Genomic DNA, 17,388 nt, shown 5'->3' on the forward strand with positions numbered 1-17,388 from the left:
CTGGGTCTGTCATCTCACCAGGAAAGAAGAAAATAAAGGAAGTGGGACAGGAGCATTGGAAAGGAAGAGAGAGTGTGCATGTTCTGACGTGGTGTGTTTGCTTTCCTCAACAGCACAGACAGATTGAACGTTCACAGCTTGACCCAAAACTCTTTTTATTCAGAATGTTTTCAGGAAGGAGCTGAGAGAAGCCTGAGAGAGAAGGAGGGGGATGCTGGCAGGCTGTAAACTGATGCTTGTCTGTACATATTGTCTCCTTCAGATCTATATATGCTGAGCTCTCAGCTATTCCAAAAACAAACCAGGAAGAGCTGGAGATAGCATCTGATGGCTTCAAGGTATATTTTCATTTCCTGGGCTGGCTGGAGACAGTCACAACAGCTCCTGGCATAATTTTATGAAATTTCATAGTATCAGTATCATTGAAGGAGAGATGCTACAAACAGCCACAATTCCTACATAACCTGGACATATCCTGAGGAGGTCCATGCTGGGCACCAAGCAAGGCAGGGTCCTGAGACAAAAATAGCATTTGAAAATGTAATTACAGACCAAACCACAGTGCATCTGCTCTGCTGTGACTGAGGTTGCCTGAGCTAAAATATGATTGTACAATATAAATTGTGGCATCACCTAATTGAGGAAGGCTTGATTTCATAATCTGAAAATTGTCTCCTTATAAACTTCAGGTAATTCTTCATAGCAAGCAGGTATTCAGCTAGAAGTGATGTGGATTTCCTGGGTTTGAAGAGCACAGCTGCTTTCAGCTGCTCTCCTTTTTTTGTTTTCAAGGGGGAAACAAAAATAAGAAGCAAAGCAAAGGACACATTTACAAGGTTAATACCTGACTTGCAATTGGCACAATGGTTTGGGAAACATCGTGACCTGTTAGTCCATTGCTTCAGCTCATTTGCTTTCTTTGTTTCTTTGTATTGATAAAAAGAAAAACAAGAATTATTAGAAAACTGGCCTTTTATAAAGTATACACTACAGGATGAACTATTTCACTGTAGTATATAGCAAATAGATAAGAGTTCATCTGCTTTCCTTGCTTTTCAAATAAAAAAAATTCTGGGCTCAGGCTAAGAATAAGCTGTCACATATTTAATTTTATTGAGTTTCATGCAGCAGAATTTAAAAAGCTGTGTTTTGCAATAAAAATTATTACAAATTTGAAAATCAGAGATGTCAGTAGAGTTTCTGTAGTGTATATTTTTGCTTCACTTCAGAGTTCCAGAAAGTCACACTGTTTAAATCTTGTATCTTTGTGTGGCAACACTTCATCTTTAAATGCTTTCATTTTTAATTACTGAAATGAGGGCTTACATTATGTTTAGTGCACCAATAAGGAACTTCCACTTCTGTCTGCAAGGCAGAGGAAAAAGAGTGTACAAAGACTGCAAAGTAGCACAAAAGAGTGAAAAATCACATGTATTAAAACTGTACAGATATTTATGGTCTTCACTTAAAATTGTTTGCTGTTTCATTTTTAAACAGGGTAAAACCTGTTTCCACTGCTCTCACAGATGGTTTTTTCCTCTGTTTTGGGGAAGTTTTTTTAATACAGTGATAGGCAGGCTACAGAAATATCTGTGCTTGTCTGAGAGTGAATCCTTGGTCTGTCACTAAAAACCAGTATGTGCTGCTCTGTGGGACTGGGGACATCATTTGTGGGCCTGGCATAGAGAGGCAGTGAAATTGCAGCAAGTTCATAAATGTATCTTCTGAATTTTAAAGTAATTTTGATGGGTACTACTAGTACATACCCAGTCTGTGGGTCCCCTCCAAGCCAAGCTGCTCTGTGATTCCATGTACAGCCAAGGACTCCCTCTTGCAGGGTTTGTGTTGTGTGAGGAGACCCTTGCTGTACAAACCACAGCTGCCAGAAACAGCCTCACCTTCCTGATGCCCTCACACAGGAACATTTTCCCTTGGTCACACACAGAAGTGTGAAACATGCAAGCCAACTCCATGTCCATGAGCATCTAGACCTTGCTGGGTTCTTTCTCAGTTGGGTTTGTAGGGGGTTTTTAACGGCTGACAAACTAGAGCAGTTCTCTGCCTAATGTCCTTATTTCATGGCCACATTTGCATCTTCTTCAAGGCAAATAGCAAATTCAATTAGCAGCCTTAGAGCATATTCCCTCCATGGGTTAAACCTGACAGAGCAAGAGCTTGCTGTGGTTTCCACCAGCAGCAGGCCTAGCTTGCAGTGTGTTGTTTTCTTATTCTTGAGTGAGTATTTTTAAACACCGGGTGGGGTATTTTTTAGCAGTGTTTTGTTGTCTTATTCTTGAGTGAGTATTTTTAAGTGCAGGGAAGAGCTGTGGCACCTGCTGGTGTGTGCAAGCAGAGCTGACAGGCTGTGTGTGCTGTGACCCTGAGGGCTGGGGACACTCTGAGCACAGCTCCAGAGCCCTGCTTTCTTTAAGCACAGCTACAGTCTACTTTTCCTGCTCTAGGATCTGGCTACATGTGAATAAAAAGATCAGACAGACAGTGAGAAGAAAGAACCATTACTTTAAAAAATGTAGCTGGAAATGTGAGCAGTGCCTGGATGTGCAAGTGCTACAGAATCCTTTCACTGTGTTCATGCTTTCATAAGAACTATTAAAAAATACCAATTTAACCCAAGAGAATTTCTATTCTGTTGCTAACAGCATGAAAGGCAAAGAAGGGAATACAAACATACCACACAGTTTCTCTAATACTAAGTGTGTGTTTTATCCTTTTGCTCTAATTAAAGGAAAGGCTAAAGCAGATGCAAGAGCTAAAGAGCTGTGGCTCTCATTAAAGCTGCTCTGGCACTCTGTGCTCTGAGTGTAGGTGTAGAGCTGCTCGTTAGCAGTGTTCAAAGCTGAGCCTGCTTAAACCTGGCTGAGGAAGCTCAGCTGCATGTGCTTGGTTGGACAGGTCATTCCCAGGGGAATCTAGTCCTGTCAGAAGAAATCAGTTACTAAAATTCATGACCTACATACAGACTTCTGGTCTTTGGATATTGGCAATTCATTGCTTCAGAAATCAAATGAAAAAAAGAATATGGCTACATATAAAGTCTTCCACAATATGTCTATGAATTAGAGTTTATGTCATTTGCTTAGTGAAGCAGATACAAAACTTGGACCACTGAGGTAACCATGACATGTGCTGTTAATCTCAGCAACAGGTAATTAAAATACATTTGTCATTAAAAGATGTTTGTCATTGAAGACAAATGTAGCCAAGCCCTTCTGTCAGTATAAACTCCCCAGCATGAGAGGCAGTAAAGAACAGGTGCTGCTGTATTACTTGGGTATCACTCTTTTCTCTGGCCATTTCATTCAGTGCCATTCACAAACTGAATTTAACTGCCTCAAGGATTAATGAGCAGAGTCAGAACACTCTGCCACACTGCAGGGAGCAGCTGGGCCAGAAGCTGTGTGAATATCCTGGGAAAAGTAGTCATTAGGTCTGCTGCAGCTGAAGGAATGAGAGGGTCTGTGGCTCTCCATGGCTTAGAAAAGACAGAAACTGGAGCCCCTCTGTCCCCTGCCTGCTCTGCCAGGACCTTGGGCCAACCTCCTGGAGGCTGAAGCTCAGAGGAGCTTTCCTGCCTGTGCCAGGGAGAGGCTGGAGTGCTCTGGGCAGCTCCAGGCACTGTGAGGATGAGATCTGGCCCAGGAGGAGAACAGCTGCACAGTGTGAACACCAGTTCTGTTCCCTTTTCAATAAGCAAGCTCTCCTGTGTTAAATCCCTTACTCAAACACCTGCCAGGCAATACAGAGCAAAGAGTGTGAGCATGGGGGAAATGAAAAGAACAGACTGGATACCAGAACAAACAGAACAATTGCTCTCATTCACTGGGGCAGTTTATTTCAGTGCTTTGTTTGATATAGAAAATGTCAAGAGAAGTGCAGAGTTCAATGATGAGGCTTCTTCCAGATTAAATTTATGTACAAACCAATAACCAAGTAGTGACTTGACTACCAGGAGCAGGAGTGACAAAACCTTTCCTGTTCACTTTATTTGTACCACAAAGGCATTACTAAAGGTCAGTGCCACTATAACCAGCCCTTACTCCAAAGGTGTCTAAGCAGTGATTCTGGCAGAAGTCTCTAGGATAATACTCAAGTCTGTGCTGTTTGCAGAGGGGTGAGGCTTCCAGCTTCTGGCAATGCAAGTCAGGGCACTAAAATTAACCTCCAGTGTAAGGGTCAAAGTACCAGCCCCCTGTACTTGAACATGAGCAGAAAGTCAGTGAGTTTTTTTCAGAAGCTTCATTAATGCCAAGGGTCTGAGCTCAGCAGGTTTTAGAGCTACTGAACTTCTTGGCCAGTCAGCAAAGGCATTTGTTTCTGACCTCAGATACTCACAGACTGAGGACACTTCAAAATAATACACTTCTACATTTGATGATTTAGGAATATTAACCCTATTGCCTTCACCATCAGAATTGGATTAATATTCACGAACCTTCAGTGAGGCTCCTATGCCTGACCTTTTTGGCAATTTTAAAAATCCCTCTTGGAATATTTAATTTGATATATCAGAAAGTGCTTTGTGTTCATAACTTAATGGCTTCCATTTAATAAATGTCAAATCTTGGCTGCTATTAGTGCAAAGCACAGTGTGCTCTCTTGTGACATGAGCTGTCTAAGACCACTAATGAAGCAGGAATAAAGCCTGAACTAGGTTAGACTGTGGAAGCTTCAAATCCCCTACCTGTTGATATTTTGTTCAGACAAATATCCTTGCCACAAAGGACTGAAATCAGGTAGGAAAAGATGCTGCATAGACAGGTACTTTGCTAAAGCTTCCTTTTGTAAGTAGGTAAGAGATCCATTTTATGTATTCTGCAAAGTGGGCTGAATTAAAAAAGGTGCTGAATAAAAAAGCAGTAATTTCCTTTGCAACTACAAAAATCATTTCCCAACGGCATTTTGTAAGTGCTCACCTAACTGGGATGCTCTTTATCTTTCTCCCTTTTAAAATGTCAAGCAGATAAAAGTCTTCTAAATACCATTCTTTCCTATTTTGATTAATTTTGCATAGTGTTTTCCCAGAGGGATTGATACTTACATAAACCTGAGTTCTGATTCTCTTCTGACTAAGACTTCCCGAAGTCTCTGGATCTTTGCCATCTCAAGCTCAATTTCCTCAGGCATCATTGTTGTTTCAGCCATTGAAATGATGTCAAGTTGATCTGTGTGTGGAAGCAGGGAAAATGAATTAAGCCAGTCAGACTGTCTTAATGGTGTTTTTCAGGAATGTAAATTAAATCACAGAGCTACCTAACTATGGAGTAATTAATTCAAGCAGTAAAAATACTCTAGCTGAATGCTGTGCTGACTGCTTTCTCTATTGTTTTTTCTTATTACCTGCAATGTAACAGTTTAGAAGTGAAATATTCCCTAAGCCAAAGTGACAATCATTTTGTTAGTCAGGCTCAACCATCCCTCTGAGGAATCCCAACCCCATCCACAGCCACAGCCACCATTCCTGAACTGACATCACCACAAACTGACTGCCACAAAACCCTCTCAGAGCAATTACTCGCAGCTCTGCAGAGTCCTCCCTTGGTGCACCCATGAATGTTCCCCACCTTTAACCCCTCTAACCCTCCCTGCTGCTCCACCCTGGAGCTAAAGCCCAGCCCCACCAAGAGGAACCAAGGATGGGCTCAGAAATGATGCAGGACCTCATCCTGCAAGGGCATTAAAATGGGAAAAAGCACTTTGCAGTAATAACTTGGCAGCTGGTAAGGCCAGGGTGCTTCTGTGATTATTTCTCCATAATTGATGTGTTACCTCTGTAACCCAGAGAGAAACAGGGCTACGGACTGTGCTCCCTGGATGTAAAGCAACCAATTTATGTGAGATGGGTTTGGAAAAGAAACTGCTTGGCCTCCGGAAAACCCCATTCCAAGGGTTCATCATACTTGGCCTTCACATTAAACAAGAATTTAGACACTGAAAAATAGGTTGGCTGAATATCTTGGTACCCAAATGGAGAGATATTCCTGAAAAAAAGGCCTGTTTCAGCTGTATTGATTTGAAAAGGGGAAAATAGAGAGGTCAAAATATACTCAGCATAATTATGCAGAAAACAGCAGACAAAAAGCATCAGAAAATAAGCTGTTCTATTAATAAGGAGGAGACAAACTCTGAAGTCCCTCATGACAGACTAAGCACAGCTGAGAAGAATTTCTGACAAAAACTTGGAGTAGGAATAAAACTACAAAATCTCAGAAAACAGCCCCTGTATGAGCTTAGTTCATGGTTCTCCCAAAATGGAGGCAAAGGAAAAACATTCTATACTATATAAACAAAATATATTTCCCTTGTATTTAAAAATAGATTAAATATTTTTAAAATTATCCTGCTATTATTATCTGCAAGTTTTGACTTCCTTTCTTAATTAAAAAAGTGAGAAAACAAATATAAAACATCACTTTTTTTTCCAAGATAACAGAATCTTGAGGAAAAAAAAAGTGAGACAGATTAAAAAAAGTGAGACAGATTTTGAAATGTCTGTCATGAGAGAACAGCCATGTTTCAGTAGTTGTTTTTAAACTCAAATTGCAAAACTGGCCTGGAAAGTAAGCTGTCTTGTGTGTCTGAACACACAAATGCTGCCTGTCCAAGATGGATTTCCCTATTAGAAATCATTGTGTTTGTTGGAGTATATTTAGTTGATGTGTAGCCTAAATGTCATGAGGTTCTCACAGGCCCACCTCTCATTTTCACTGCTTGCCAGAAATATAAGCAGGAGATGGGAAGTTAATTCATGGAAGCTACCATGAATTAAAGCCAATAATACTGGAAAACAGGAATATAAACCATAAATAAATTACACATACATATTATAAAATTAGCTCTCAAGAGCTCAGAAAACAGAAAAAAAAGGTTACTAATTTACTTGCACTCTGCAGCTCTAGCTGTAAGTGCCCTGGTGTCACTCCTTGTGTGAGGTCAGCCTCCACCCACTGATTTCAACAATTCAGGAACAAACAAGCTTTATGCCCCAGTGATGTGCTTAAAGCAGCACAGGAATTAGTGTGACAGGCAAAGTCTGCTCTGACCCCTTGCAGAACAAAGATTCTCCTTCACATCCCACTCAACGTGTCCTTGAACCAGAGAAAATATTTTTGAAAGCGACCCAAAATTATGCAGTGTTTTCCAAAAGACTCAAAAATGCAAGCAAGGCAGCAGAAGTTTGAAAGTGGGGGGAAATAAACACAGAAATCATCAGATATCAGTTCACAGCTTGTCTGCAAGCTGGGAGATGTGGCTGGAGCCCTGGAATAGAGCACAGGTGTGAGGACACCTGGAGAGGCCAGGGCAGGATTGTCCCCCCAGCACTCCCCACAGACACCAACCTCTGGCTCTCAGCTCCTCTCCTAACATCATGGATAACTGGCTCACCTGGCAGCAGCTGTGCTGAAGGATAATTAATTATTTTTCATAAAATGGTTTGAGCTCCTGGGATGTGAACCACTGGGGAAGATTATGTTAACATTATCGAGCCTTTAAGTAAAGCTCTAACTCTGTCCCAGTGAGCAATGACACCTCTGAGACATGATTCAGAACAGCTTCACACAGAAGTCTCTTACATTTTCAAAAAAGAAAGAATGAACATTTCATTTTATTTAAAGCAGGTATGTAGTAGTCAACTATTTTTTAGCATATATTGAGTTTTTTTCCTGGTAATTAGACAAAATTCATAAAGCAAAAGTGGAGACAACACTGAGATTAGTCACAGCCAGTGACAGGATTAAACTATTTTGTCTGTTCTGCAATCTCTAGGATAATTTTCAGTGACAAAGAAACAAGTAAAATGATATTACTGTATGTACAAAAAGATAGCATGAAAATAATTACTATAGGGAAATAAAATTATCAAGCAATTACACATAGGGAGAGGGACTGAAGAGGTAAGCCTGAAGTTATTAATGCATAACTTTGGTTCAATTTAGACACAGACTGGTATAGTTAAACTGGGTATTAACTTAATGATCACACTTCATCCTCAGTGTGGCAGCCAGAAATAGAACAGTAGCCAGCTGTGTTTAAAAGCAACAAAAAACCAAATTGCCTATTAAGTCAATAAGTGCAAAGAAAACGTTAAAAGAAGCCTGAATTGACACAATGAGAAATGGGAGAACACCTCACACCTGGTGTCAATACTTTAGATCCATTGGGAAGGGATGCTGTGATTAATTACCAGCCAAGATCCTGCTGCTGTCACTGGTGGTGGCCCCAAGGGACAGGCTCACTGTGCTCTGCAGCCATTAGTGCTTTAATTGTCACTTGGGGCTGTCATTGTCACAGTACACCAGAGAGGGTGAGGTCTGGCAGTGACACAGAGGGCCCCAAATCTCTGCTGTGGAGCCAAACAATGTCACTGTCACTGCTGGGCTCCAGAACAGCTCAGGCACTGGCAGGGGACACGCAGGGAGGAGCTGCAAGGGTGGGATCCACAGCAAGTGCAGGGTCTGCTCCAGCAGGGCCCTCTGGATCCCCTTCTTCATGGCCCTGCTGCTGCTGGAGCCCAGCCACACCTTCCAGAGCCTCTTCTTTATGGCCCTGCTGCTGCTGGAGCCCAGTCTCACCTTCCAGAGCCTCTTCTTTATGGCCCTGCTGCTGCTGGAACCCAGTCTCACCTTCCAGAGCCTCTTCTTCATGGCCCTGCTGCTGCTGGAGCCCAGCCACACCTTCCAGAGCCACCCCAGTCACTCAGCAGGAGGAGAGCTCCAGCACAGGGCAATGGCCCAGCCCTCTAGCACTGCTCTTCTCCATCCTTGCCATGGCTGAGCCATCCTAAATGAGACTGTCCAACCCATGGCTGCTGAAGCTCCTCAAAGGATGGTGGCACAGACCAGCTGTGAGACTTCTCTGATATGGAAACCACCCAGGAGCAAACGCAGCCCACCCAATGATGGTGCTCCAGTTAAAAATTATTTTAAGTAATTTTTCTGGACTGGACTTAAATTGAGCACTTGGAAGCCTACTTCTACTCCCTTAAATGGTCCAATAATAAGCTAATCCTTGGTAAGAAAATGTTAATAGATAAGTTTTGCTCCAAATCTGGGTCAGAACTTTTGGGGCTTTTTCAAAGAATTCAGTGAAATTCTCAAGTTAATCCTGTTTCACTGAAGAATATTAAGTGCTAATAGAGCAGAGTGCAGCAAGTAAACTCTTAATGCTACTTCACATATCAAAATCAAGACTCTCAAGACCACTATTAGTTGATGAGACAAAGCAGAAGTAAGCAGGAGGCACAGGTCAGAAATGGATGAACAGAGAACCAGCTAGTGCAACTTAAAAACAACATGCTTGGTGGAAATTGAAATAGTTGCATAATGCAGAAAAATTAATTTCTTATAGTTCAAAATATTCCAGATAAAAATATGTTCATGTGAAAAGAATCAGATTATTCCTGTAGTTGGTCACTAACATGTCACCTGGAGGCATGAATGGAGGCCAGCCTTGCAGCCAACCCTTTTACTGTACCTTCTGTTGTTGCCTCAGAATTGATTTTTTTCTGTTTGATTTAATCCTTCTGGTGCAGGATGCAGTGGCCAATAACTAACCTGGACAGGAAAAACTACATCTTTATCCTTATTTCTAATCTAGCCTGCTGCACCATTCTATTACTGTGAATCCTAACAATTACTGAATTTGGCATATGTGTGGCACATTGTATTTATTCAATGCTTTATGATGGAATTACCATATAAATACAATACAAACAGCTGCAATGTGTTTTGTTCCTGGATTGCCTGAGAGGCTGCAGCCTTGTGCAATTTCAAATGGGTAGACTGGGGGAAAGGGAAAAAAGGGGCAGTGAGCTGGTTGCAGTGGCAGTGGGCACATCCCACACCCCTTTCACTGCCTGCCTCTCTTGGTTTGGACACTGGCAGCAGCCTGGCTCTGGGACACATCCCAGAAATGTCCTCATCCTGCTGCAGAATACAGCTCACAGGCCATTTCAGGGGTTCTTTCAGAAATGCTGCATCTCCTCTTTCCCCTCAAGGCAATCTCTTCCCTCTGTTTGTCAATTCATTCTCCTGTTTCTTCTCTAGCACTAAGAACAGGTTGGTGATGGCACAAATTCAGTAAATTTGGGATGGTGCTGCTGGTTCATCAGGCCTCAGTGAGCAGCACAAATACCTGGTGAGTTTTAACACTGTGGAAAAGCAGTCTCTCAAGGCAATAGGAGTGTGCAGATTCTGTTACTGGAGGAGCAAAAAGCTGATGTGCTGCTCCAGTCACAGTCAGCTGGCAAAAGTTCTCAGAATCCCTTTGCTTGCACTGCTGTCAATGGCACTGAATGCTGGAGATAACACAGCTGGATTTTGCTTCTACCAGGAAGCTGATTTGTTTTTTCTTATTATTGTGCCTGTTATAATTTTTGAGTCCTTATTGATACTTCTCCATGAATGGAGAAACACATTTAAATTTTGGGTCTTTAGCATGTAGAGCCATGAACTGCATTTTGGGTTGACAAAAGAGCACAGGTCCTTCACAGCTGGCCAGATGTGCTTTGTCCCTGCAAGCAGTGGTAATGCAAACTTTCTGACAAAACTGTGTCTGCTGGAAAATGCCAGAGAAGTGGCATTCAGAGTATTTGGGGGATAACACGTTGGATTCAGTACATTTACTATAAAGTCAGAAAGAATTCTGTGCAAAGACCCTTGTTTCCTTTCAGTGCTTGAGGATCCAGAACAGCCTTGCACTTCTGAAAATGTTAAATTAAAAAAAAAAAAAATCAAAAGTTTCAACTGCAATGCAGCTCCCAGATGCACAGGGGGTAACCTTAGAGCCCTGAGATGTTGGCTTAAACCAGGCATCAAGGCTTCAAATACTTTTGCCAGACAGCAGGGCACCCAGAAATCCCAAAGGTGGTTTTGTCACATGCTCCATGTCTCAGCAGAAACCTCTGGGCTGGCTGAGTCCCCTTAGAGCTTGGCTTTGCAACAGGCAGCTGTGAAAGCTGGCAGCTCCAGGGATCCTCTTTGGCAGGAAGGGTCCAGAGATGCCTCCTGAAAGCTGATTAAACACCAGGATCTCTGGGAGTGTAATGGTCATCCAACATCCCTGCTTCACAGCTGTCATTTGGAGAAGGGGGAAAAGAAGTGGGAGATTTATCTGATTTGTGGGGAATTGTGGTGCATCTTTGCTTCCAGCAGAGCTGAAGCACAAAACACTGGCCAGCTCAGCCCTGTGCTGTGCTGTGTAAAGACCATTTATGTACTGGGACAAACTGCTGGACTCAGGCAGATCTTTGCATCTGCAGCTCCTCAGGCAAGAGATCAGAATTTCATGTCTGTAGAGAGACACATATGATTTTTTTTTTTCTCTATTCATCCATCTCTGCTCATTCAAAACCCAGCACAGATCATTCTGTTTGCCATATAATCTCCTCCCCAAGAACTATTAAATCATCTGCTGTAACTGGTGATGGCTCTGTCCATCAGCCAGCTGTGGTCTGGGCGTAATAGCAAAATTATAACAGTGGGATTTATTTTGTCCAGATCATGAATACTTTTTTATTCTTTAATTATCACAGATTTACAGCCTAGACATCTTCAAACATAGTTTTCTACTTCCAAAGCATTTCACTCACACTCTACCATATGACCCCATTTTAAAATTAGGTGAGCAGAGAATAGAAAAAGCACTGTGTGCAATTGCCCACTGCACTTCCAGAATCACTGCCCTGTCTGTTCCACATCTAAGAGCCTCTGGTTATAAAAAGATTCTTTTAGTTGCTTATCCTGTATGTTCTTGTTCTTATCTCCAAGCTTTGACCTTTTATTTTTTATTATTTACCTTTGCTAGAAAGCCTGTTGGCAGCAGTCTATTCTTTCCCATTTCAGCCTTTTGTATACTTGGTCTCACTGAGATTTCTCTTGAAATACAAATGCCAGATTCACGGTGTTGAATGTTAACTCCTTCCTCTAACTCTGAAAGCCCTTTTTGTTCCTTTCCTGTGGTATTATACTCAAAGACCTGCACACAATGTCTCCTGTCACATCTGATGGAAGTGCCTGCAGTTTCCCCCTGCCCAAATAAGATTCTCAGCTGCTTTCCATCTTTTAGGCTGTACTTCTGTAGAACAAGTTGCATTGCACTGAATACAGCTGGTTTAAAAACTGAACCTGAAAGAGATCCTGCTCTGAGCTTTCTCACTGAACTACAAATCCCCCACAGAAATAGACAGTCAGTGGTAAAAGTGATTGATAATTAAGGAGGGTATTCAGTACTTGCTAACTAGAAGTTTTACAGTTAAATGATGGTTCCAGCTTTCTAATTCAGGGACAATTTTCTGCCCTTGCTCCCTATTAAAATATATATATCAGCCCAAATCCATAATGATAAGATCTATAAAGATCTTGCCTCTTAAAAAAAGCATCAATTAAAGTCTTGTTTGTTATCCTGTAAAATTTATAAGCAGTAATTATTCTTGGCTTTGTTTTTTGTCAGTTTATGACAGTTTCAGTTTCCTAAGTGGGTAATTATGCAACCCTTTAATCTTACACTTCCCCCAGGAAAAAGATATCTCTAGTCTTAAGGAACTGCTCTGTGCATAGAAAGCTTCATCTTGGTTGTAATGATATCCTGAAAAAACAGCTCATCTGCAATAGTTGTTCATCCTGTCCTGACAATGGGATCCTGTGAATCATCACCAGGCTGGAGTTCTTGTAGAAATTTAATGGCAGGCATAGGTCTCAATGTGACATTCAGACTTAATGAACCTCAAAATCTGTACTGCTGTCCTATGTTTGGACTATAAATTCCATTTGCTCTATCTTGCACTTCAGCTTTCAGATTTCAGCACTCTCTTGATTCTGTTGCTGTCAGCCTTGTGGTGTCACCTGCTCGTGGTGATGGGGACAGGTCCTGTGGACAAGCTCAGGTATCTGCAGGCACAGCAGGGCAGGCTCAGGAATCAGAGAAGGTTAATTTGACTATTATCTGGGGCTTTACTCATTAAGGTAGGATTTAGCTGTCTGAGGTCCAGTGTCCACTGCAGTCAGACACTGCCCCTACAAAGACTGCAGACCCTCTCCATGCAGGAAGCCATAGGGATCCAGCCTGTCAAATTAAACCCTCCCTCCACCAGAGTGCTCCATCTCTGCTTTTATGTTCCTCCCTCCTAAGGGTGCTTGTGTGTGCAAGGAACTGACTCAGAACAGTGGGACAATTTGCTCCTTAATTATCTGTAACTAGAGTCAGTTGTAGCTGTAAATCTGTGCTTGATTTGGTGCTGGTTTGTAGCAATATCAGTATGATTTTCATGGCTGTGTTTTCTACTCCTGGGAGTTCTGCTAGCTTTCTCTATTTTTATAGTCTTTGATTTGTGACTCACAGTACTCTGGATACTCTGGGAGGACTTTTCCTCAGTAGTACCCTCTCTTCCAGTAGTTTAAGAGATCATACAAAACCACATTTACAGACCAGGAAACAGGATTTCAGTACTCACAGCAATAAATAACCAGGAAGTCAGAACTTAATATTGAACGAAAGTTTCTTTGAAAAGATAAGGAAAAAGAAGCTTCTTATTAAAATCTTTGCATAAACAATGAATAAAAGCCCCAGGCCTGATTTGATTATGCCATAATATTGTCATAAATACAGATTTTATTCGTGTGATAGAAATTTGCAGGATGTAAATAAATTCAGGATATGCAGAAGGATGTCCACTGAGATAAATTACCTAATGGCACTTACAGGTTGGATCTTGAAAATCCTTAGGGGCCTTGACACTCCAATTACAGGGGCTCAACTTTGCTCCTTTGAAGTCGATTCCAGGACTCTCTGGGCAATTTGCATGCCCCAGCCAATTTCCATTCACTCAGTGATAACAAGGGTGCACACACATCTCCAGCTGGTTAGAGGGCAAATGCATAGAAATGAGGAAAACATAACCATGCAAACAGCAAAGGGAGTTGGAACTAATATCTCTTTATAAAACCCTTTTTAAACTCAAGTCCTATCGAATTAACAATCCCCAGACACATTATTCATGGATTTACACACAATTCTCCACTCAGCTGAAACCAAATCCTCTGTATTAATATCAGCTGCATCTCTGAGTTGAGGCAGTTTTCAAATATCCAGATTCTAAATTAGGCAGATTTAACTTTTTCTTCCTTCTGGTGGCTGTGATAAGATCACACCAGCTCATGCCTTCAGATGCAAGCTGGCCTGCAAATGTCTGCTCAGTAGCCAGCTCAGGATCATCTCAGCACAGTCCTTTCACACATTAAACATAAATACTGAGCAGCACAGTGAGTCTGTACTGGAGCCTCAGAAATCCTGACAGAGTGCAAAAAGGATTTGCTCACACACAGAAATGTTTCAGAGCAATTCCATTCCAGCACACTGGAAGGGCATTGTCACCCTTGATTGATGCCACCATTGCAGAGCCCAGCTTTCAGTGCCTGAACTGAGCCACAAACTCTCTCCAAGACAACTTCAGTCCATTTGCAAAATAGCCTGTGGTATCTCATCCAACCATTTTTGTTGGGCATAAAGAAGGATTAAGTGGGTTTGAGTGGGATTTAAAGAAAAGCTGTCCACATAATTAGGTCTGCAGAGATTTATTACAGACTTCACAAAGTACTATAATTGAATTGTGCAAGGACATTTTCCAGACTTCCTACTGTTGTTCCCAATTCTAAATAAACTCTAGTTTGGGTACCAGTACCACACTCCTTGTTGCCAGATGCTCTGACAACAGGACTTTTTACACATTTGGCTGGTGAGTTCAGGTGAGGTGTGAAAGCAATTTCCCCCAGACCACATTACATGTCAGTCTGGAACTAAGCAACCTAATTTGTCTTGCTGTAACTGAAATAACAGAGTGGCATTTTCCCACCTCTTTCTAGGAGATGTACCACTGTGTGTTTCATCAGGATTGTCCTACTGACCTAACCACAGGGAAGGGTGCCCTCATTATCCCAGCAGGACTGAACCCAGAAACTTCCCCTAATGTTCTGTTCTTCTGGTTCCTCACTCTTCTCTCTGCCCCTACACACAGATAAACAAATAAATAAATCTCTGCATGTGAGACAAACCAGCTGATTTCTCAAGATACTGTTTCATATACCACATATCACAGACTTAGAGATTTTCTTAATTACACACCCAGTCTGGAATGTGTTCCATTTAAAATGCTGCCCAGAGAAATTCTCAGTACCAAGGCAATATGTGACCTCATAACTCATGTATGAACTCACTCTGTTCTAAAAAAATCATTACAAACACAAATACTTGGTGCAAAGTTTGAAGTCTCCTCTATGAGAAGTCACCTTTCTAATGAGGCAGGTGTTAGAAAAAGGATTTTTTTTTATCTGAGCCACAAATTTCATCTCAGTGCACCTCCACATTACATTAAAGTGCGAGATCAAGATTTTTGACATATGCTGAACATACGCTTCACCAAGAATTAGCCACCACAAACCCAACAGATTAGAATCCTGTGTTTCTTAAGTTGAAATCCCCTGTTTATGAATTAAATATAAGCCTAAGAAGAGCTAGAAACAAATTTGTCTTTCAGTGAAATATTGGGATGCCACCAGCATAAAATCTGTTGGTTTTTAAAATGAATTAAGCTAAATTGCTTCCTTTTTCCTTCTTCTTCCCCCCTCAGGTAACCTTTCCTATTTGATTTTCTGGCTTTACAATGAGATTTTCCTATTTCATTAGGTGTTTATCTCCCCTGTTGCTATATGAAAACTTGCAACCAGCAAAGAAAATAATATTGGCTCTTTTCAGGAAGTGCTATCAGACAGGATGAATAGACAAAACACACTCACTATAACCTGCCTCAGACCACTGTTCATATAGTAAATTCCACAGGATTAAATCATGAATTCACCTTTTTCTTGCAGTTTTAAGCTCTGTGTACTAATTCTTACACTTAATGGGAAATTATTTATAAAAAGGAAAATATAAGCTCCATTTAATTATTTCCTCAGAACTCATTATTCAAAGTTAATGACCTTCTGGATTAAGTAAGCCTTTTGTGATGAATCTCATTTTTACAAACATTTATCTGAATTGATTATCTTTGACCTAATTTGTGTTGGTGCAGACTGGGGTATAAAACAATGCTCAAGTACTGCTATAAACAGTTCATGCTATTTTATTTGCATCTGTTTGCACATTTTTCAGTTTGTTTGCAATATTGATTCATTTAGAAAGATACACATCTCAAAACAGCCATCTCCCATGCTGCCTGTTTCTTTATTTGACTCACCAGCAAACACCCATTTATCCTAACCAGCATCTGATAATGCCCTGGGTTAGCCCACAAAAATGTCATTGTTATCCATTCTTCTGGGACAGCACACAAAAACCTCCCCACTGTTATTAGGGGAGGACATTCCACAGGACCTGGAAACTGATGAGAATCCTGATCATTTGTCCTAGCAGGCAGAAAATGGTTTCTAGCTTGGATATTTTGTCTTTCTACCACTGAAGAAAGAGGAAACCTGGGAAAATTATTAAAAGGATATTCCATGAGATGGGATCCTGTTTCCTGCTCCTTGTTTATTTTACTCCACTGCAAAGGGCACTGGATGACCTCCTTATAAACACACACAGAAGTGTCTCTGCTCCCTTGTGCAGAGTGAATGCAAACATGCCACAAGGACAATATTTCCTTGCTGTAAATACCTACATATGTGGAGGATTCACAGGAGACAGTTTTTTCTTGCTTGCAACACAGTGATGTAACACTTTCCCAGCATGAGAACAGTTACATCAGATTTACTCTGTTGTGGCTAACCACATAATTTCAAAACAATAAATTAAGTGCTGTGATTTTCTCCACTACAAGAATACTTTTACAAAGATATTTTATATCCAGACTATTCTACATAAAAGGTAAACTCCATTAAAAAAAACCTACTGAGGAAAAAGCTCACATCAGCTACTATGAAATGACTGCAACTAAATAAAACTAGAAAGAGCTTGAAAAAAGTGTTTTGCCTGGGTAAGAGTGATGCTGGAAGAGTTCTTGTATGTGTTCTTTGTTTCTGATAGGGAATTACCCTGAAATTTCAGCTCCCTTGCAGGATATCTCTGCTGAACAGACACAACTTGGACCACACAAGCTCAGAATGTTTTTTGTGCATTAGGTGTGGTGTGTCCAGCCTCAGATCCTGCAGCTCTGCATGCACAGCCCTGCAGCAGGGTTTGAACCCTGTCCTTCTTTCTCTGAATAAACATGGGAGATGAGGCAGAAAGCTGCAGTAAAGCCAGGAGGAATCAAGGTGAGATGAATTAAGCTCAGTCATTCACTCCAGCACACTGTGCCTGTGTCAAAGACAAGACTGAACACAGTGGAAAATGCTGCTGGAGCCAGGGCAGGAACTGGCACCCATCCTGATCAGG

The 17,388-nt window shown here is 41.4% G+C and overlaps 1 protein-coding gene across 2 annotated transcripts in view; it reads right to left on the reverse strand.

Moving 5' to 3' along the window:
• The window catches only part of BMERB1 (bMERB domain containing 1), a 60,440-nt gene that overhangs the window by 19,060 nt on the left and 23,992 nt on the right, over positions 1-17,388 (reverse strand). For both annotated transcript variants that reach the window (XM_054516611.1, XM_036392344.2), the window contains exon 2: positions 5,060-5,183. In XM_054516611.1, coding sequence (XP_054372586.1) covers positions 5,060-5,183 — 124 coding nt within the window. The remainder of the gene's footprint in view (positions 1-5,059; positions 5,184-17,388) is intronic.

This window comes from Molothrus ater, chromosome 16, assembly GCF_012460135.2.
Source record: "Molothrus ater isolate BHLD 08-10-18 breed brown headed cowbird chromosome 16, BPBGC_Mater_1.1, whole genome shotgun sequence".
In the NCBI taxonomy this organism is placed as follows: domain Eukaryota; kingdom Metazoa; phylum Chordata; class Aves; order Passeriformes; family Icteridae; genus Molothrus; species Molothrus ater.